This window comes from Coregonus clupeaformis, chromosome 21 (genome assembly GCF_020615455.1).
Source record: "Coregonus clupeaformis isolate EN_2021a chromosome 21, ASM2061545v1, whole genome shotgun sequence".
Classification (NCBI taxonomy): domain Eukaryota; kingdom Metazoa; phylum Chordata; class Actinopteri; order Salmoniformes; family Salmonidae; genus Coregonus; species Coregonus clupeaformis.
Window position 1 is genome coordinate 29801103 of NC_059212.1, and position 23944 is coordinate 29825046.

The window sequence follows — 23944 nt, forward strand, 5'->3', positions numbered from 1 at the left end:
TGGTAAACTGAACAAAGATAAGACCTTTGTGGATCTGCTGAAGTGACAGACTCTGCTCTGTACTACTGTGCTCTGGAGTCCACAGTGACAGGAAACCTGCCAACACTGTAAAAACACTGCTATCTATTCAAGAGGAGGAGCTAAGCTAAGCAAACCACAGGAGGATGGCATTTTAGTCTGCCACAGCGGAGTGGTACCTTAGTGTTACTGATAGCGCTGCTGAACTTCAACCATCATGTTCCTCTATCCACTTTTATTCATTTCTGCACTTGTTGGTGAGTTTTCTCAATGTTCATTATAGCCACTGTTTAAACAAGGTTCAAAATGAAAGAGTAACACTGATAGTGAGCTGCAGTTCGAAACGTCAAAATCCATTGACAATGTTAGTAAATAATGATTGTGGAGATGGATTTGTTCAAATACCTTAAACATGAACAGAATCCAGTGCTCAGATTCAATATATTTTTCAGGTGGCAGTTACCAGGATGAAGTTCAACCAACCACAAAGATAATGCATGGTGATGAAGGAGGCTTTGTTACACTGTCTTGCAACTACTCTGGTTCACCATACAACCTCCAATGGTATCGACAGTATCCCAGATCAGCTCCCAAATTCCTACTTCTCACTACAGTCTCATCAAGCCCCTCTGTAGTGAACGCTACTCCTCCATACCCTCGACTGTCTGTTAATCTGAATAAAGAGAGAACCCGTGTGGATCTGGAGATCTCCTCTACTGATGTAACAGACTCTGCTCTGTACTACTGTGCTCTGAGGCCCACAGTGACAGGAAACCCAGAAACACTGTACAAAAACCTGACAGCTCATGATAGTCAGCCACCAATTGTGCATGTTCTCCCACTTAAAAATATGAGAGAGGCCTGTAATTTTCATCATAGGTACACGTCAACTATGACAGACAAAATGAGAATTTTTTTTCCAGAAAATCACATTGTAGGATTTTTAATGAATTTATTTGCAAATTATGGTGGAAAATAAGTATTTGGTCACCTACAAACAAGCAAGATTTCTGGCTCTCACAGACCTGTAACTTCTTCTTTAAGAGGCTCCTCTGTCCTCCACTCCTTACCTGTATTAATGGCACCTGTTTGAACTTGTTATCAGTATAAAAGACACCTGTCCACAACCTCAAACAGTCACACTCCAAACTCCACTATGGCCAAGACCAAAGAGCTGTCAAAGGACACCAGAAACAAAATTGTAGACCTGCACCAGGCTGGGAAGACTGAATCTGCAATAGGTAAGCAGCTTGGTTTGAAGAAATCAACTGTGGGAGCAATTATTAGGAAATGGAAGACATACAAGACCACTGATAATCTCCCTCGATCTGGGGCTCCACGCAAGATCTCACCCCGTGGGGTCAAAATGATCACAAGAACGGTGAGCAAAAATCCCAGAACCACACGGGGGGACCTAGTGAATGACCTGCAGAGAGCTGGGACCAAAGTAACAAAGCCTACCATCAGTAACACACTTCGCCGCCAGGGACTCAAATCCTGCAGTGCCAGACGTGTCCCCCTGCTTAAGCCAGTACATGTCCAGGCCCGTCTGAAGTTTGCTAGAGTGCATTTGGATGATCCAGAAGAGGATTGGGAGAATGTCATATGGTCAGATGAAACCAAAATATAACTTTATGGTAAAAACTCAACTCGTCGTGTTTGGAGGACAAAGAATGCTGAGTTGCATCCAAAGAACACCATACCTACTGTGAAGCATGGGGGTGGAAACATCATGCTTTGGGGCTGTTTTTCTGCAAAGGGACCAGGACGACTGATCCGTGTAAAGGAAAGAATGAATGGGGCCATGTATCGTGAGATTTTGAGTGAAAACCTCCTTCCATCAGCAAGGGCATTGAAGATGAAATGTGGCTGGGTCTTTCAGCATGACAATGATCCCAAACACACCGCCCGGGCAACGAAGGAGTGGCTTCATAAGAAGCATTTCAAGGTCCTGGAGTGGCCTAGGCAGTCTCCAGATCTCAACCCCATAGAAAATCTTTGGAGGTAGTTGAAAGTCCGTGTTGCCCAGCGACAGCCCCAAAACATCACTGCTCTAGAGGAGATCTGCATGGAGGAATGGGCCAAAATACCAGCAACAGTGTGTGAAAACCTTGTGAAGACTTACAGAAAACGTTTGACCTGTGTCATTGCCAACAAATGGTATATAACAATGTATTGAGAAACTTTTGTTATTGACCAAATACTTATTTTCCACCATAATTTGCAAATAAATTCATTAAAAATCCTACAATGTGATTTTCTGGGAAAAAAAATCTCATTTTGTCTGTCATAGTTGACGTGTACCTATGATGAAAATTACAGGCCTCTCTCATCTTTTTATGTGGGAGAACTTGCACAATTGATGGCTGACTAAATACTTTCTTTCCCCGCTGTACTTGGCTACCCGAGTGGCACAGTGGTCTAAGGCACTGCATCGCAGTGCTAGCTGTGCCACTAGAGATCCTGGTTTGAATCCAGGCACCTTCGTAGCCGGCCGCGACCGGGAGACCCATGGGGCAGTGCACAATTGGCCCAGGGTAGGGGAGGGAATGGCCGGCAGGGATGTAACTCAGCCATGGTTGTGGGTTCAATTCCCACGGGGGGCCAGTATGAAAAAATAAAAAAATAATGTATGCACTCACTAACTGTAAGTTGCTCTGGATAAGAGCTTCTGCTAAAATGTATTCCTGTCATTCTTTTAACTACATGTTTTAGGCTAATGTATAGTATATCAGAATTATTGGATTTGAGAGTAAATACCAAGATCTTTCCTCATTTCAAATACATCGTCCTTATAATTTATCCATCACCTCTTTACATTTGTAGGTGACAGTTTTCAGCAGACCATCCAGCCAAACCAACATGAAGTGTATGGAGAGGAGGGTAGTAATGTTCAGCTTTCCTGCAACTACTCCTCAGCATACAGTGTACTGTGGTATAAACAGTATCCAGGATCAGCTCCCCAATTCCTCCTCTTCATCCACCATGCCTCTAGGACTGTAGTGAGAGCTAAACCTCCATACCCTCACCTCACTGTTAAACTGAACAAAGATAAGAACTGTGTAGATCTGGAGATCTCCTCTGTTGAAGTGAGAGACTCAGCTCTGTACTACTGTAATGTATAGCCCACAGTGACACATAACTCACTGACTACAGCACTCAGCAGAATAGAGACCTGTCAGTTAGTTATATATTTACATGCATCGAATGTATTTTGTTTGACCACAGTGGAATATTTAATGCAAAAATAATTTGTAAACTGCTATTAAATGTATATATAAAAAGTTTTTGTTTTAGCATTGTCAGTAGGAGGAGCTAAAACTATAAAACTCAGGATCAGATTATGAATCCTCAAGATAAGACATGATACTACCATGAAGATCATAGCCAGTTGATGCTGTGCTTTTCATCAGCAGATGGTGCTTTTCTACACATCCTGCCATCTACAATGTTGTTCTGTTCACTTTTACTGTTCTTTGACTTGATAGGTAAGTAATGACATTTTCATTGAAACTGAGTGTGATTATGTTAAGGTGTATTTATTTTTCAACTCAAAGATTATATAGATGGTGCAGGAGCATTTCATTTTTTTAAAGTTATTTTCATAATTACACTGATTTGGAATTAATTCAATCTTATATGTGGTTATAAAGTATTATCTATAATATATAATATTATATTTTACAGGTCTCAGTTCTGAACAGGTATTAACACCCTATACTGATGTAGAAGTGGCTTCAGAAAGGGACAGAGTTTCTCTCTCTTGTAACTACACCTCTTCTGGTGACAATCTTCTATGGTATCGGCAACATCCCAAATCAGCACCACAGTTAGTGGTTATGGAGTATGTGGATTATACACCAGGGTTCACCCTAAATCATGATAAAAAGGCCAAACGTGTGGATCTGGAGATCTCCTCTGCTGAGGTGACAGACTCTGCTCTGTACTACTGTGCTCTGAGGCCCACAGTGACAGGAAACCCAGACACACTGTACAAAAACCTAGAACATCTGATTGAGGGGAGAAAATTATCAACAGGCACATTAATTAATTTGTCCAAAACACTGAGGCCTAGATTCAATCAGAACAAGCACTTGCTGTGTCAGAGGTGTAACTGCGTTGTAGATGTCAAAGGAGCAGCTGCTCTTGATCGTTGTCACAAACCCTAACCTGGTCTGAGAGCATTTCATATTATTCTGTACGTAAATCCAAGACAATCCATTTAGTATGATATGTTATATTTCATATGGTATGTATTAATTTGTGGATGTCCATCATCAATTTTGTATGATAGGTTATGAATTACAATTCTAACCCTAACCCAGTCTTTGGCAGTAGGTTGAGTTACAAAATGTTCTCCAATCAGCAAGACTGAAACATAGCAACAGAGAGAGATATTCAACTCTGCCTGTGTTGTTTGACGGCCCTAACGCAGTTCCACCTCTGACACACACAAAACAACCGCTATGTGGATATTGGCTAAAGTGGATCTGATTGAATAGTGCCCTAAACCCTTCTGTCCTAGCCAGAACCCTAGCCTAACGCGAGCTTCATGTCCACACCCCAGATCAATGCTAACCTTAGCCATAACCCTAAACCTAACCCTAACCCTAAATTCATGTCTAGATTAATTATTAATTTCATTTTTTTTCTTCATAATGCAGTATAACATGAATAGAGTAGTATTGTTAACAAATAATGATTGCATCAACCCTACAATGTACATGTAGTGTCGAGATAACGATGCTGAGATGCTGTGATGACAAGAAATCCGCTGACACTGTCTTGATTATAATAGTTTATTACATCTTCACTTTCAGCGTCAATTTACAGATTTCTGCAGAAAATCCGGATAACAACCAACCCAATCTCTAATATGTTGGTCCTCCCCGTCCTTTGTTTCAACCATGGTATATATATCTTATGTAACCTGATATGGGTGGTTTTCCCCCACAGACCAATCCCAGGACGCCACATAACAGACTTCCTCTGTTTTAGGGGGCCCCTATAGTAATGCTTTCCAGATGCTTCCACAAGCTGAGTCAACTTCCTCTAACACACCATTTGCAAACGTCAGCAAAGTCATAAATTGTTTAGACACTACATATTTCCCCCCTTCGAGACTAATTAAGTCTCGAAAACAAAAAGAATAGGATTATGACAAATAACAATTTCTCTTATTGAGTAACTTTAGCAATAAACCAAAATGTATGGAGAGTAAATACATTTCTATGAAATATGAAGAAATCTTTATGGAGTGTAAATACATTTCTATGAAATATGAACAAATCTTTATGGAGTGTGAGAGCGAAAAACCTGTCTGGCAGCTTTCTTTCTAAATATCCATCAATCAATCAAGAAAGTAAAATTCTCTCACGGCCCCTCTGCCCCAGGCAACCACCTAAGTACTCCAGATCAATTCATAAATCTTTATCAATGCATTTTAAACTATGATGCAATTGAATACACATGAAAGCCTCAGAAAACAAAATACAATCAAAAATATCCACATTCAGGCTGGTCGACCCATCGGACCCTCCTGTGGATTCTCTCTGTCCCTGCCTAGACCCAATATCCCTAAGCATCCACGAAATAAACAAAAACATCTGAGATCCCCACATGTACCCAACAACAGAAAATATCATTCTTCAAAAATTTATACAGAAAGAATATGACACAAATTATGTATTACACATGCAAATATGTCTATTTATCATTGCAGACACTGGAATGTAGTCCACTACACTGCATCTCCTCAACAGTGTCGACTTTCAATGCAACGTTGATGATGGAATCTGAACATTTCCACACCTTCCTTGTTCCACTTCCTCCAGTCCATTCATATTGTCCATGTTTGAGTATTTGAATCCCCTCTACACATTCCCCCATATGCTTCTGGAAGAAAAGAAAAGACCAACCAGTATATTTTGCAAAACAACACATGCAAATTAAAACATGAATATCAACAATAATATAAAAATGATATATAAAATGAATCACATTCCATTTCCCCCCTTTGATTCATAAGAAAATAATAAATATTACAATAATTTGTAAAAACGTGAAAAATGATCGGATATTCAAAATTGATATCTATCCATCAATACTCCTTTGAGTATTTGACAGAATGTTAAACCCTCTTATCGTTTCATTTGTAAAACCCTGCAAAGTATAGGTAATATTATCAATGTTATCTGCCAAAAATTTTACACCATACCATGGAAAAGGTCCAAGTCCCCACTTCTCTCCTAGACTTATCCTCCAATGGTAGGCTTCCAGACTATGACATTTCTTCATTTCCCTTTTCACCCTATTTCCAGACCTAGAATCAGATTTATCTCTGTCCGGTGCTTCCCCTCTTTTAATGGTAAAAACCTCATATGGAAGCTTCAACGTCAACATGTAACAACATCCTGTCCATCCATAGGGTAAGAATATATATGCTTTATCACCACAAACCCCACCAAATATCTCTAAAATTCCCAATAGTCACATTGCCATGCAAAAGCTGATCTTTCACCATCAAAGTCCTGCTCTTCTTACTAAAAGGAACATAAAAAGTTACATTATATTTCTCATTACTAACCTTACGTTCATGCATACCCAAAGTCATCATATAATCATCACAATCTGATATTCCCATAAACATACCCTTTCCATCATATGTTTTATTTTAACAAAAACAACTCTTAGCCCTCACGGGTTTCACCTCCAATGCTTCAGGAATCGCTGTTAACTGATTTTCCTTCCGATCTAACAAATTCACATAGGGTAATTCATTTAACCAAGAACACTTAAACCTAGGCCTGAACAAATGCTTCAACAACGACATTATTATATCTGTTAATGATTGTTGCTGATACAACAGCCATGATAAAGCATAAGATTGACACATACTTGATAGAGGATTGAGCCACCGTCTCTAAGATTGAACCCCATGTGCCTGGTGCTGGAATTCTCAACAGACATGGACCCTCAAGATTCCTCACTGATCTTACAGAATGAGTTAACTGCTGGAACCATAGATTCCTACCTGCCCATCCATCTTTAATTTGCACAACAGAAGAATCAAATCCATATGCCTTCCATTTAGTTTCTCTCTTCCCTAACGAGCGGTATTGATCAGATATATCGTCTTGTCTTCCATCAAAATTAAAGAACTCATCCTTTACCTCCAGGATAGTATTCTGCACTATTTCAGATGAATCTACATCATTCTCTACTACCATCTGCTCTCCTATTTCAACACTATCCTTACTACCATTCACAGCACTCTCCATCCGTATCATAAACTTCTGAGTCACTCTTACTACATCCTTTAGTTTCAGAAAAGTTGTTGTTGGTGTCTGTGTCACATTTCCTAAATTTATTATTGCCGTCGTAACATTAATCTCCTTCAAAGTTACTGTTAAAATAGTTTCTTTAGTTGATGTATTAACACTCTTAATTATTTCCAGTTGCAAAGTGACAGATGTCCTCTGTGTATTATTTACTGTTGGAGTGGCTACTGTAATATACTGCTCCTGAACTCCTTTGGTGACTGTGGAAACTTCAACAGACAAAATCTTCCATCATAAGCGTCAACTTACGAGTTACATAGCCTTTTAACCAATCATTCTTAACCGGAACAAATTTTAACACTGGCTCTAAATAAGTACACATATATTCTCCCTGATCTTCCCATGTAACATTACGCAAAATAAGTGAGCAATCACTCATAACCCTCTTCCACTTCATATCGTTGTACAAAATATACTTAATTTGACTAGATGAAACAGCTTCTACTTCTGGTCCTGATAACAACACTTCTTCTCCATAATTATCTCTCCACGTGGGAGGAATGTCACCACCCCCACTCCTTCTCTCACATCTACACGGAAGATGAGCTGTACCACCCATCCTAACCCTAATGACAGTCTTTTCTTCTAAAATTGGTGTTGGAGCGATTGTCTAAGGCTCCATTGTAATCAAATGTGATACATTTATAGCTTTAATAACTGTCAATGTTGAAAGAGTTGAATTGTTTCTCACTGTTGTTGTATTAGGCTGAAGTGTTGATGTCATTGTTGTTGATTCATCTATTTTCCCTACAGCTTTGAGCTCTTTACTTGTATTTCCATCTATCACCACTAGTCTCACTACATTAACTCTCAGTCCCAACTCTAATCCCTCACATTCAAACTGTGGATTATAAAAAATACATTTATAATCACCTTGATCATCCTGCTGGGAATTGTACACATAGAGACTACAATCACCCTCAATCTTCATTCTTCTCTTATCATTCAGCAACGCATACTTTCTCAATGCAACTGCTCCTAACAGATCTAAACTCCTACCATATCTATCTTCCCACTGAACTCTAAATGTCCCTTCACCACTGTTCTCTCTCTCTCGTACACTTACATTGAAGCTGAGCTGACTGTCCTAGAGTTACTTCAACCCTAGTTTTTGGTCTGACTTTTCCCCAATTTTTTAAAAAAACATTTCACTGATTTATCCACAAATTCCTTCTCCCACTAATTTGAGGATATTCCGATCGGGTAGTCCCCACCTGCTTATGACTTCTTTACACAAAAACTTGGAAAACGATTGAGCATATTTTAGCTTAGTTGGACATCCTATGCACCTCTTGGTGTAGGAATGTAACCAAGAATAACAGTCACACCCCTGCGAACATAATTTTTCAGACAGATTGTGCACCTTCCTATGACATAGTCAATCTGTTCAAGCAAATATGGTTCCCAAAACCATACTCCTTTGTGATCTTTCTCCTAACCTCCCCCCTTGCAACATTAGCTAACCCATAGCTTCCTAAATCATCAGACCTAATAGGTCTAGAGGCGCTACTATCAACCCCTCATGGTTTCTCCCAAGACAACAAACATTCTGGAACTTGTTGCAACATCTCCTCTTTCATAGGGTCTTAATCCATCTTCACACTGCATATAGATTCATGTGTCATCCGTACAGCTTATGGCTCTCCTTGTCCTTGAGCCAAAATCATTATTTTGAGAAATCGCTGATCTTCACTCCTCCAAATCCCCAAATTCTCTTTCATCGGTACAAAAACAGCTTTCTCTGCTTCTGTCATCATTTCTCCTATTTGCTTCTGCTCATAGCCTTCAGAAACCAACAAGGTCACATGTGGCACACTCTTCTCAATCTCAAATTCTTTATCCAGATAATCGTCTGTGTTTATCGTCATAGCTGCTCCTTGTGGTCCTAAAATTATTCAACATGAGCTGAGTTGAACATTCTTTGGTTGATGACTCAACCATTCCTCTGAGTTCGATTGGGCAGCATTCTTAAAATACTTGAGCATACAATGAAATGGATATTCCAGAAGCCTCGCATCTGGCATATTTTTCCCCAATAACTTTCTCCCATATCTTAGCCTGCTTCAAAAAATCTTCACTGAGATTTCCAATCCAGAATACTGTAGAAGAATCCATCTCTGTCATCATCAACAACTGGTAAACCTTTTCCTTTGTCACTTCTACCAGACAGCCGTCTGGTGTACATTTTATTGTACAGTTCAACTTACACAATGCATCTCTTCCCAAAAATGCAATAGGTGTATGTTCTGATACCAGTATGGGTATTGTAATTTTCTGATTTTTATAGCAGAGCTCAATTGGTTCCATAAGAGGAATCAACTGTTTCACTACCTCAAATCCCTGTCCTAATTAGTTGATTGGACATAGTGAGATGTGTAACATCTTCAGGCCCAACACAGATAAAAGCAGCTCCGCTATCCACCATCACTTCCAATGGTCGGTTGTTTACTTTCACCTCAATTGTTGGATCTTTTTCCGGTCCTGATGCTACCAGCTGACACCCCCCTTTCGGATCTTCTGGGCACCCCTAGAATCCTTGCTCCAGGCCCCTATAAGGGTTCACCTGTCCTCCAGATGATCTTGACTGGTCCCTGTATCTTCCTCTGAAATTCCCTCTGGTGTTTCCTCCAGGCCCATTACACTCACAGCAAAGTCACCAACCTGTCCACAATTATAACACACTTCTGAAGATTGCTGGAAGTATGGCTTAAATCTTCCTCCTCTTCCTCTTCCTAAGCCTTCTCATCCTCTTCCTCTCCAATTCTGTGTCTGTCCAGAAACTGTCTATGGATATGAAACAACTGGTACCGCTATTGGTGGCTGGTACACTTGCGGTTGGAACTGGTCCAGTTGAAGCTGTGGCAGTGATTGTTGATTTGGTGCACACTGATTCTTCATAACCAAAGCTTGTTTCTTCTCCTTCTTATTCTCCACCAGTTGTATTTGATTGAGTTTTCTGAGAGTTTCTTGGTCCTGTTCTTTCTGGTTGTGTTCCTTTTTCCTGTACAGATCCACTTGATGGGCTAGTCATTGTAGAATAAAATCCTCTTGAACATGAAGCACATTTAATCTCCAAATCTTCATCGCTTTCTCCATCTTCACTTTCATCAGAGATCGAATCTCTTACTTCTTCTTCCAACTTCCATCACCCCTTCTTTCCTCTCTTGCCAACCTCCATCTGATCACAGGGTCATATCCACCCATGATCTCTTCTGAATCACTCTGATCATCATCATAATAATCTTCAAGTTCCATCCTCCTGAACCTCACTCCACCCTTAGTTTCCAGACATCTCATTTTCTTCTTACTTTTGGAGTTTTGATTCATCTTTATGGTCGTTTCTGCTTTTCCTCTCTCTATTATACAAGCACTTTCATTATGTTGATGACGTCAGGGTTAAGAGTCCCTTCCACTGGCCATGGTTGTTCAATGTCAGGCCAACGTTTATTCCATTTTCCAGATAACCTTGCAATACCATTAACTAGAGGATTACTATTTTCTACTACATCAACAGGAGTAATGACTTTCATAGTTTTGATGTCCTTTTTCCCCATTGTAACAACTCTTCTATATTCCTTTATTGTGAATTATTTTATTATTATTATTTTAAACCAATTAATTTGTAAACCAAAAATACTTTAGACTATGTAGCTTATGTTTGCCTCCTTTTTTTTCTCCCCCCAAAATTAATGAATTAATTAATCAATTAATTCATTAATTTATTCAGCAATTAATTATTTAATTAATTTATTTTACCAAATTATTGATCAGTGGCAATCTTACCACATCCGATCAGGAAACGTAAATGAAAGTAGTCAACTTCAGAGCAATCCAAAAAAGAAAGACCTGTAATCCAGCAACACTACAGCACTCACAAACCAATTGCTTAATAAGCACCCAATTACCTTAATTTTACAGAATAATGTCAGTGCTGGATTTCCAACACAACTCTAATCAAACCAACTCATGCACAAAAAACTCCAATGTGCAATTCTTAATTACATGAATTGATCAGTCTGTTGCCAAGTCCTTGTCAAATTGTCACAACATGAAATATGCTAGGCACACACAATATCCTCTATGGGAAGGGAAGTTTTGTGAACAGAATAGTACTAGCCTTGATTGGACTGGATCCGTTGCAGCACACACTGTCGCGTGACGCACTCGTCAGCACCTCCTCTCTCTGTCTCCTCCTTCTCGTCTCTCATATGACAGAAGAACAAAGAACACAGACAATAATTTAGTATTTTATGCACTCACTGGGTTATTTCAACCATACAATACCCTTTTAGTCATACCTATGTTCACACTCACGCTAAGAAATAAGCAAACAGCTTAACTCAGGAATATTATAAATAGCTCAATAACATTTTGTTTTATTTATTTATTTAATTATTTTTATTTTTAATCCATCAACATATCTCTCATTTATAAATTCAATAGATCTCAATCAAATAGTTTCATCGTTAAGCAACAGCCGCTTTAACAAACAGAATACTTTATTTGTGTGTAAATATCCCCCTCCTTCTCTGTCTGCTCTGAGTCTGTGTCTCCCAGCAGCTCAGTGCAGGCAGAGGAGTGGCATATTTGCTCTACGTAACTCTAAACTCATAAAATCCCACACATGCGCAGTTCATTCACCAGTGCGATTTCAGAGTGAGAAGAGCTCCCAAGCAGCTCTCTCCAAGCTAAACAACAGAAAGTAGACAGACCAGCTGTCCCTCCGTTATTTCCCCAACACAGACAAACAGTAACACTTAACAGAACTCACAAACCAACACAGAACATAGAACACAAATCCTACTTCGAAGTTTCTTATCTTTACTTGTCCTAATCTGCAGATGTATAGTTATTTTCTTATCCATTACAAAACATCTCTATACACTCTTAAAATCCTCCCTGTAAGCTCCTAGTCTTTTAACAGTTATTAAACGTTCTCTTTTTATAGAGACTCATAAGATTTTAACCTTAACTAACATATTTCCTTACAAAAAACTAAAACCCCTGTTGTCATAGCCTTAGTCGACACACAGCAGAGACCTCCCCTTTTTTTTCACACACACACACAGGCTCTCTTTTCTCACACACACACACAATTCAAGAGGAATGTATCTGTTCCTACGGTCCTCTAAAGCATGCTACCGTCGTTCCTTATTTCTCATTGTTCCTAAATTTCTGCTACCTCAAGTTTGCAGATATCCAATGAGAGGTTACTTCGAACATATACCTCGTCAACTATAAGTCGAGGGGTAACTTGCAACCGAATGTATCTACCACAATCTCCAGTCCCCAGAACTGACCTTAAAAATCAACCTAGTGAGTTTTCAGGATTTTCGGCCCATCGTAATGATCACCTCATTTGAGGGCTTTCCATAGATCAACGACGTCCTAATTAGTATACATTTTTCCTTAGTTCCTGGCCTTTCTATTCTTTTTCCCTTTAATTTTTATTCAAGCCAAATATCCCTGTGCCAAGTGTTATCAATTCCTATAGACACTCCCCCCTGTTTGCGTTGCTTTCAACGCAAACAAATTTAGAAATTTAGAACGGAACCTTATCACACAGCAAATAACAGCAAAGCGCACACATAAGTCCTTTGACGGTGCAGTCGTTCAACGCACACACACACACAAGCACACGAACTGACCAGCGGCCAAAGTTTGTGAGAAAGCTCACCGTATCTGCATGCCTCTTGAGCGGTCAGTTCATGCGCCCATGAATGGAACGCTGAGAAAAGACGCAACACGGCCCAAATTCCTCGTCGCCATTAATGTAGTGTCGAGATAACGATGCTGAGATGCTGTGAAGACAAGAAATCCGCTGACACTGTCCTTGATCATAATAGTTTATTACATCTTCACTTTCAGTGTCAATTTACAGATTTCTGCAGAAAATCCGGAGAACAACCAACCCAATCTCTAATATGTTGTCCCTCCCCATCCTTTGTTTCAACCATGGTATATATATCCTATGTAACCTGATATGGGTGGTTTTCCCCCACAGACCAATCCCAGGACGCCACATAACAGACTTCCTCTGTTTTAGGGGGCCCCTATAGTAATACTTTCCAGATGCTTCCACAAGCTGAGTCAACTTCCTCTAACACACCATTTGCAAACGTCAGCAAAGTCATAAATTGTTTAGACACTACATACATTAAACAAGCATTGCATGGCACACACAGAAACAAAGCTTGTTGTCCACCACCCGCTGTGTTTTGGCAGTAGCTGGAGCTACAACATTTTCTCCAATCATCAAGACTGAAAGATTGCTACAGAGAGAGATATTCAACTCTGCCTATGTTGTGTCAGAGTCTTTTTGATACTGTGTCTATCAGCTGTGTTGCTGCTTTCATCATTTCTCCTCCTCTCAGTTCTTGTTGGTGAGTGCTGTATTCAATTTGACAGTTTTAATTTATACACCAGAATGTATTTCAAAGTTGTCAAAAATACAATTATATTTCAGATTTGAGAATCACTAAATTGTGTTATGGTAATGAGAAGGGAAAAGGAATTATCAACAGACCAAAAATACAAAAAGAACAGCATATTTTTCCTTTTCTAGCAGATCTGGAGATCGTCTCGACTGAAGTGACAGACTCTGCTCTATACTACTGTGCCATGGATCCCACCGTGACAGGAAACACTTCCTCATACAAAAAGCTGACAGTCTGACACAAAGATGTGGGATGTAGGATTTTTGTTTAGAATTCACTTCATCCTTATCAACATACAATATTATACCATTCTTACCAATAAGGTTTATTTGCAGATTATTCATATGGTATAGCATGGTATAGTATTGTGGATCTATAAAAATAAAAATAAAAAAACATTTCCAAGCCATGGATCTGGAGATCTCCTCTGCTGAAGTGACAGACTCTGTTCTGTTATACTGCGCTTTGCAGCCCACAGTGACAGGAAACACTTCATCATACAAAAAGCTGACAGTCTGACACAAAGATGAGGGATGAACAAACAAACAACAACAGCAGCAAAAACAAGACATTTTCAGACAGAAATGAAGTCTAAAATAATCTGAGGCCAATAATAGCTGAAAACCCTTAACCACAAACCACAGAAGAAGAGTTACATATCTGGTACAGGCTGGGTATACCTGCAAACATGAGGATGTCTCTGTAGAGGATCTACTCAGCTCTCTCACTGTCTTATCTCTCAGTTGGTTTATCTAGTCTGTGTCAGGATGTCACTCACATTACTGTTGCTCCTCTCTGTGTTTGTAGGTGAGTGCTGAATTCTCAGTTTAAACCAAATAACATTTTGAATACGAGATTGCTTTTGTCAATGAATGATTGCATTAAACACTAAGTTGCATTTTACTGGAAAGTTTCAATTCTTTCTCTTGTCATAATTTATGGGCACCTAATCCATGCCTTTTTTCTCATTAGGAATCAACATTAACACAATGACTATACTTATTTGTTGCAGCTGATAGTACAGAGCAGGAAACAATAACTCCAGTGAAGCCTGAAGTCAATGTTCTCCAAGGAACAGACATCACTCTCTCCTGCAACTACAACGGCAATGTTAACAATCTCCAATGGTACCGTCAATACCCTGGATCTAGACCAGAATGTCTTCTTTTGATCCTACAAACATACAAGTATATACAGAATACATAATTTACAACTCCACGACACACTGGTAGACTGAATGAAGAGAAGACCTGTGTTCACTTCATGATCTCCTCTGTTGAATTGGAAGACTCTGCTCTGTACTACTGCGCCTTGCAGCCCACAGTGACAGGAAACCCAGACACACTGTACACAAACCTGTCAAGAGCCTTGTGGATAAACAGTGTCTGGGTGGAGACATTGTATTCTGATAGATCAGTTATTATTTAGAGTACATTATTACTAATATTTTCCCTGCATTTCCACATCAACTGAAAAAGAAGAAATACAACTTATTTGATATAAATATTATTCAGGAAATAATACTATATATTGTCTGCATCTTCCTGTTGTGATATAACATGATCAAAGATACTAGTCTGAATAAATACAAAATGAACAACATTTTTTGTGTTGTTTTGTTCCTTAGAGCAGGGGTTCCCAATTATTTATTTCAGGTAGCAGTTACGAGGAGGAAATAATATCAGCCAAAACTGAAGAGCGTATTTATGAGAGTGATGGTTTTACTCTGTCCTGCAACTACACTGGCTCTTACAGTACTGATACTTTACTGTGGTATCAACAATACCCCAGATCAAAACCAGAATTTCTGCTTCTCCTCAATGAAGGAGGGTTAAAGACACATAATGAATCGACCCACCCTCAACTATCTGTTAAATTGACCCATGTGGATCTGGAGATCTCCTCTGTTGACGTGACAGACTCTGCTCTGTATTACTGTAATAATATGCCATTTAGCAGACGCTTTTATCCAAAGCAACTTACAGTCATGCGTGCATAAACTTTTTGTGTATGGGTGGTCGTGGGGATCGAACCCACTACCCCGGCGTTACAAGCGCCGTGCTCTACCAGCTGAGCTACAGAGGACCACCTCTGAAGCCCACAGTGACAGGACACCCAGAAACACTGTACAAAAACCTGACAAAATACAGTATACTGTAGGAAAAAAGCCATAACAGAAAACATTTAATGTTGGTGTCAAGAGGAGGGGCTGGATAATCAAAGATCCACATGTAGCTTATGGGATACAAATAATATTTGTAGTGAAAATATGTCAATCATTATTTGAATATGTTGGTAACCCATTGTATAAAAGTGAAAATGCCCTGGAAGTTGTTGTTTGGAGGATATATCTGCCTCCTGATTAGTTATATGACAGATCTTCTTTGTCTGTGCTCCTCCTTTAGACTGCCCTCCATAGTTATGGTTTTTCTATGTATAATAATGATACAATAGTTCTATCTAGTGTTCAACATTCTGCCCAACAAGGTGAAACCTTGACATTGCTTGTATTTTCAAGGGTAAGTTACTAGTGAGAGTCAATAGGTGTCAGTGGAGACCCATCAATTTGCTCCTATTCCTTCAAAATGATGCATGCAGCATGTCAACACTTTACAGGTGTCTGTGTTGTATAATTTCACCCACCAAACAGAATATACATTTATTATGTTTTAACCCTTTCTTGTCACAATTGCATATTCTGTTTCTGCTTCTTGTATTAACCATTTGCATTTATTTTATATGAACAGACTGTGGTTTTCCAAAGTGCATTCAGGCAGAGTCAACTGTATTCATTACTAAATTGTGTAGAACAATATATAATATAGGGCTTACAAAACAACTTAATATATTCCCTTGAGGCATTTACTTTAAAGGATGAAGCAGTACATCAGATACATACAACACACTTCAATAAAATCAACACTTGAAATGTAATTAATTGTAAGAGTGCATTTAATAACTATAATAGTATAAAAACAGTGCCAAGGGTTGGTCAAGGTTAAGGTCGGCTGTAGCCCAATTCTAACACTACCTTCTTGTCCACCTACTGAATTGACCATGACCCTAGAATTAACCCTAACCCTAGCTTCAGTTGGCACAAATAATGAAAAACATTAGGAGAAGCAGGATTATGAGGAAGGCAGTTTTCTACTTGATTAACTCCAGGCAGGAGTGAGAGGTTGATTTTATGGACCAAATCGAGAGACAACAACCAATGCGTATTAGGCTACATGGTGATGCCATTGACCATCATTTACGTTAATGTGCACTGCGATGACAGAGATTACGATCATGGTTGCATCCCTTGTCAATCATTGGTATCAATCATAAAACAATCATTAGTTGACTCTACTACTGTTTTAAATGCATTGTAAAGATAACTCTTTGTGGCATTGGTCAGCATAGCCAAGGTCTATATTGGACTGGTTCATAGGCTACAGTGGTCTGGGCCTTTCTTTCTGATTTTGTTACAAACCCTTGCTGGATATATTATTTTATTTTATTCGTCAGAGGAGCTCAATTTGGCCTGAACATAAACTATATTTCTCCAAGGCCCATAACAACTACCAAATTAGAATTTTGAAAGGACTTGGAGAAGAAGGTAACATTCTTTAAAGGAGACATTTCATGGTACCAAATATATCACATTTAAAAAGGAATCCCTTTGGCAGTTCAACTAAACAATTGAATATACCATAAGCTCTTCCCCTACTGCAGAGCCCAACTATTATGAGACTTCTCAGCTACAGTGGATGGAACATAAAATCTATAACAGTCTATTCTTCCTCTATACATGAATCACAATGGTACATTGGCTTAGGAATACTGTACTTATCCTGGCTGCATGCTATTTTGGTACAGTATAGTGCTTCTCCTTTCTACATTCTCATTCTCTGAAATATTTATTTTTCAGATTGCAAAGGTGAAGAGTCTGTTGACCAGCAGAGTGGACATGTTACTGCCCTTGAGGGATGACTGGTGACACTCAGCTGTAACTACACTAGCAGTAGTCCATCTCCAGATCTCTTCTGGTACAGCCAGTTAACTAGGGACTCTCCTCAGTATATCCTGAGAAGAGATTGTTATTCAGAAGCGAGCAATAGTGATGAGTTCAAGAAGAGGTTTGATTCCAGGCTGAATTTCACATCTAGCTCTGTCCCCTTGATGATCCAGAGGTTGCAGCTGTCTGACTCTGCTGTGTACTATTGTGCTCTGAGGTCCACTGTGACAACAGGATGGACAGCTCCCTTACAAAAATAATTTGATAGTGTGATATAAAACTCTTAGAGGGCCTAGTTTAAGCTCCTCCTCAATACTTCCTATAAGAGAGTTAAAGCATTCAAAGACACATACAAGTGTGTTTGCTCTCTCCTCAGCTACCCATCTCACAGTAGACATGGAATCTTGGCTGAAGAATATTCTGATTCTTGCTGCTTTTTGTTGTGGTATGATTGATAACTATTATTTTATTTATTTGCTTACTGACATTGCATAAATGATCCCTTTCTGTTGTCATGTAAAATAGAGAAAGTTGCACACTCTATATGCTCCCAATGATTTCATGGGTATAAATCATCAAAAACACCCTTTCTTTTTTCAACTTATTTTTTTATTTCTCTCCAGAATGCAGAGGAGACAGTGTGTCACAGCCAATAGGAGTTGAGACTGCTACGGAAGGAGGACAAATAACACTTACCTGTCATTACAAAACAGACGATGCAGGTCTATATCTATTCTGGTACAAACAGCGAGCTAACGACTACCCCAAGTATATGCTTATGCGGCAAAAATTTGGAACGGGAGACAATGCTACTGAGTTCAAGGAGAGATTTCATGCTGATCTAGATGCCAACTCCAAATCAGTCCCCTTGACAATCCAGAGGTTGCAGCTGTCTGACTCTGCTGTGTACTACTGTGCTCTGAGGCCCACTGTGACAACAGGATATACAGCCCCCTTACAAAAACATACTGAGCTACACAATGACAATACACCTGTCTGTACAACACCACTTTGAAATTGACACAGTAACCTTCTCACATACTACCAAGACTAGTGGTAGCAGATGATGATGATCACAGTGATGATGATGATGATGATGATGATCACAGTGATGATGATGATGATGATGATTATACAGAAAGTATTTGTTTTTGCCAATAAAGATCCCTCCTCCAATTCAGCTCTAAATGTAGATGTACGAGACATTCAAATTATATTTTAATATCTCATGAATTAGAAAACATACCTATATATCTTAGAATTCATCATTAGGAGACAAAAGCAATACTCAGTATTGTGAACAGAGTAATGGAAAGCCAGCATCAACCACAAGGGGGCCACAGTACCATGTGAGTGTTGCTTTCTACTCTGAAATGACTTGTCTATTTGAACATCCCCTCTGTGCTGTGTTGCATGGTCTAGGCCCGTGCTGCTACAAAGACAGGAATCAAGAGAACACCAGCTTCATACAATCTAACATTTGTTTTTGATCTTGCTATAGCAAGATACAGAATACAGCCATCAGTAGCTGAGGTTTGATCTCCAGTGTAAGATTGCCATGCATAAATGTCTAAATCTCCTTGTGGCCTCAGGTAAATGTCTATGATATATTGATCACCTCACTTTTAACCTCAAGGATCGGACCCTTTTTTTCAATTTTCACCTCAAATGACATACCCAAATCTAACTGCCTGTATTTCAGGACCTGAAGGAAGGATATGCATATTCTTGATACCATTTGAAAGGAAACACTCTGAAGTTTGTGGAAATGTGAAATTAATTTTAGGAGAATATAACACATTAGATCTGGTAAAAGATAATATAATCTTTGAAATGCAAGAGAAAGGCCACAATATAATATTGCAGTTTAGGCACAATTTAGCAGTGTGTGTGCAAAGTTTCAGATTGATCCAGTGAAGCATTGCAATACTGGACTATTTTGTATCAAGTCTGGCCAAACGTGCCGAATTGGTCAATTGATACAAAAATTATATGGTAATACAAAATGTAAGTTTACACACTCCCAGGAATGTCATACATGATGGATCATTAGCTTATACAGTAACTTTCACACATCTAGATGGCTGGGCAGGTTGGGTGTGGAGCCAGAGACAGCAGGGGTTCAAACTGTAGAACCCAGTTCCTACATTTTAATATAAAATTGATTTTATCAAACACAACTATGCTACATTTTATCTCTGGGACCCTTAGGATGACAAATCAGAGCAAGATTACTGAATGTAAGTACATTATTTACCTTCAGAGGTGAATGTATAAAACCAGTTGCCGTGATACGTTTTTAGTTGTTGTGCACTCTCCTCAAACAATAGCATGGTATATTTTCACTGTAATAGCTACTGTAAATTGGACAGTGCAGTTAGATTAACAAGAATTTAAGCTTTTTGCCCATATAAGACATGTCTATGTCCTGGAAGGTTTGCTGTTACTTACAACAGTCATGCTAATCACATTAGAGTACGTTAGCTCAACCGTCCCGTATACTGGACACCTATCCCGTAGAGGTTAACATTAGTTGCATTGCTAGAATAGAAAATGATACTGTTACCATTACATGATATGTTACAGTGAGACAGAATGTTATGTACAGTATTTTCATTTGGGTTATAATGTTATATTTCTATGTACAGTAGTAATACTGCATTATCTTTCCAGAACTGATTACTGGGGATCACATTACTACTGTAAAGCCCAGAGTCATCTGTACAGAAGGAGAATCTGTGACACTGCATTGCTCATATGATACAAGCATTGATAATATTCTGCTTTATTGGTACCAGCAGTACCCTAAACAGGCACCTTAGTTTCTAATGGTTAAGGTGCCACATAAAGTACCAGTTAACATTCCTCTGATAGTTTATATAAATCCACAAAGTATAGCATCTGAACTGGTCATAAAACATCTAACCGTGGCAGACACAGCTCTCTACTACTGTGCTTTTGGGAAAGCTAGGAAGGTGCTTACATTTTTCTGAGAAGCTGTACAAAAACCTAAACCTGGATAATTATTTGATTCTCCCATCTTGATGGAAACTGTTTCCAGACCATCATTTTAAATCAGATACACTCAATATGTTTTTAGGCTACCAGAGTGATTGTGGTAACACCTGTAAATGTCCTCTCTCCTTTCAAGAGTGATTAGTACAGCAGCCTATCAACAACTGCACTAGTGTAGAGAACTGAACCTCTGTAGTAGATGTGACATTGGTCTGTCAGCTAGTGTGACACACAGTAACACACAGAGGAACACTTTCAGAGGAGAGTGAATGCATGCAAACATCAGTCTGAAGATGGTGAAATCAAAGCATTTTAAAATTCAGAAGATCCTCTGAAAAATGAGTTGTGTTGTGTTTAGAGGAGCTAGTATGAGAATGAAAAGGAGAGACTCAAAATGGCATGAAGGTCTTTCCTCAGTGCATTGTAAGCTTGTCTCTCTAACATTAACCATGCTGTGCTGGTTCAACCTGTACTTTGTAACATTTGTGGGCAAGTAAAATACATTTAACAGTCATGATAATGTGTCATTACTTCATTACAAGCTTGGAAAAACAACACACAAGCTTTGACAGGACAAATATAACTTATATTTCACATGTCAGTTTTCTGCAGGTGATAGTTGTGGGGATGGAATTTACTCCAACAGTCTTGAGAAGGATGTGATACATGGTGGCAGTGTCAAGCTTTCCTGCAACTACACAGTATCTGGTGGAGGCAGTGTCTTATGGTATCACCAATATCCCACATCTGCTCCCCAATTCCTCCTCCTTATCTCAGTGTAATCAGCATCTGCTGAGACAATAGTTACTGCAGATCCACCGTATCCTCGACTGTCAGTTAACGTTGACAAAGTGGCTGAACGTGTGGATCTGGAGATCTCCTCTGCTAAAGTGACAGACTCTGCTCTGTACTACTATGCTCTGAGGCCCACAGTGACAGGAAACCCAGAAACACTACAAATACCTTCCTGTAATAAAGTCCTACTAGTAAACACCATGTAATAGGCAAGCAGCTGCAAACAAATGATCAGAGATCATGTTCATGATGATCCATCAATAATTCTGATGTAATGTGTGTCCATTTACTGAATAGGAGTAGCTAAGATGAGAGGTGGAGAGATGATTCTCCTCTAACTGACTGGAACAGTGGGATGTCTTCAGTTTTGCCTCCTGATAACTCACTGTTACACCCATAACCATGTTTCTCTATCCAGTGTTTCTCCTCTCTGCACTTGTTGGTGAGTATTAGTCTGACATTACATACTTCTAGTTTATTCAAGGTAACTGTCAAGTGTCATTTAAAAATAGCACTTCGTAGAAGAAATGTAAATGACTGATTATCTTTTCACTTGTGTCGAATATGACTCAGAGTATGTAATAATTTCCCATGAACTGAAAATGTTAATCTAAACGTAACTTTATTACAGGAGGAAGTTTTGAAAATGACATAAAACCAACTTCAGAGACAGAACATGGCATGGAGGGAAGCAGTGTTACACTGTCTTGCAACTACTCTGGCTCAGTAGAAAATCTTCTATGGTATCGGTAATATCCCAGATCAGCACCCCAATTCCTCCTCTACACTACAATCTCCTTAAAACCCTCTGTAATAAGAGCTAAACCTGAAGACCCTTGACTGTCTGTTAATCTGAATAAAGAGAGAACAAATGAATCTGAGATACAAATAATATTACTACACAGATCATACACGTAACGTTAGTTAGCTAGCCAGCCAGCAAACGTTAGCTAGCTAGCTAACAGTACACTTTAACTTGAAATGAAAACAACTTTCTGACAAAATTAGAAACGTGTAATATCTGAAAATGTAGCTAGGTAGACTCTCTTACCCATATACATGGATGGACGCTTCTCCCTCTCTGTCACGGATGCCATGGTTGCCCTTAGTTTGAAGATGTAATCCGGAGACGTGTTTTATACAACAGCCTTCTGTGTGTTCTCTTTTCGACTCCGTCTGCATATTTGCAATTTTCGCTCTCCTTAGCTATCATGCTCTATTTCCACTGATTTCAAAACTCGGTCCTCCAGAAAGTGGAGAGCAACACTTATGCAGTTCTACTACATGATATCTTTCAAAAAAGCCACGTTGGAAAGGATTACCTACACATAATGACCAGCTCATGTTATGGATAGAAGCGTGCTACATGGCAGACCAATCCGAACTCATCTCTTGGCATGTCCAGCCCACTCATTATCTCAGCCAATCATGGCTAGTGGGAAGGTTGCAGTCTTTTTCCGTGGCTAAACCAACTAAACTCTTTTATTCGTATTTACAGATGGCATACAAGTTTGTTATTAAGGCACATGAAAGTTCACATGTTCCAGAAGGCATTTCTGCCCAAACATATTACGTTCAAATGGAGCTCCTGTGAAGTAGTGACGCGCGACATATGCCTAGTTTCCTGAAACAAGTCACAAATGAGAGGAGAGGAGAGGAGAGGAGAGGAGAGATTGAGCATTTTTATAGCAACTGTACTTTGTGGTGGAGTTTGTAGGTAAACAAAGCAGAAATGATCAACTGTTATTTTTTACAGGTACAAGTATTGAAGACATAATTACTCCAGACAGAGATGTAGTGGATGTTATGGAGGGTAGTAGTGTTAAACTCTCCTGTCGATTCAACAGCTAATTAACCAACAGTGATGTTACCGTCAGCACCCTGGATCCTCTCCACAGTTCCTCATACTGGACTCCTGTGGGATCATAACCAACACTGATAGTACAAAATGGACCCTCACACATGAACAAGAGGAAAACGTGTGGATCTGGAGATCTCCTCTGCTGAAGTGACAGACTCTTCTCTGTACTACTGTTCTTTGAGGCCCACAGTGACAGTTAACCCAGAAACACTGTAGAAAAACAGACAATACAAACACAGATAACCTGAATCTGAGATCCATAGAAACCCCTAGAACCTGAGTCTGAATATATCTTATCTTCCATCCATTATATTCGCTTCTTTTAATATGAAATGTATTTATATATTCAACTACTTTTTGTGAGGAGGAGGATAATTTAATATACTGTTTGAATAGGTAGGGTTTCAGATGTTTTCGGAAGATGTGCAGGGACTCTGCTGTCCTAGCTTTAGGGGGAAGCGTGTTCCACCATTGGTTT

General features: G+C 39.2%; 1 protein-coding gene and 1 pseudogene across 1 annotated transcript in view; both read left to right on the forward strand.

The window, feature by feature from the left end:
* The window catches only part of LOC121534820, a 38423-nt gene extending 20646 nt beyond the window's left edge, over nt 1-17777 (forward strand). Inside the window, exons 5-8 of the mRNA XM_045206127.1 lie at nt 2845-3132; nt 3432-3506; nt 3706-3986; nt 17709-17777. Coding sequence (XP_045062062.1) covers nt 2845-3132; nt 3432-3506; nt 3706-3986; nt 17709-17777 — 713 coding nt within the window. The remainder of the gene's footprint in view (nt 1-2844; nt 3133-3431; nt 3507-3705; nt 3987-17708) is intronic.
* A 4230-nt stretch (nt 17778-22007) lies between these two features.
* LOC123481590 lies at nt 22008-23682 on the forward strand (annotated as a pseudogene).
* The last annotated feature ends 262 nt before the right edge of the window (nt 23683-23944 follow it).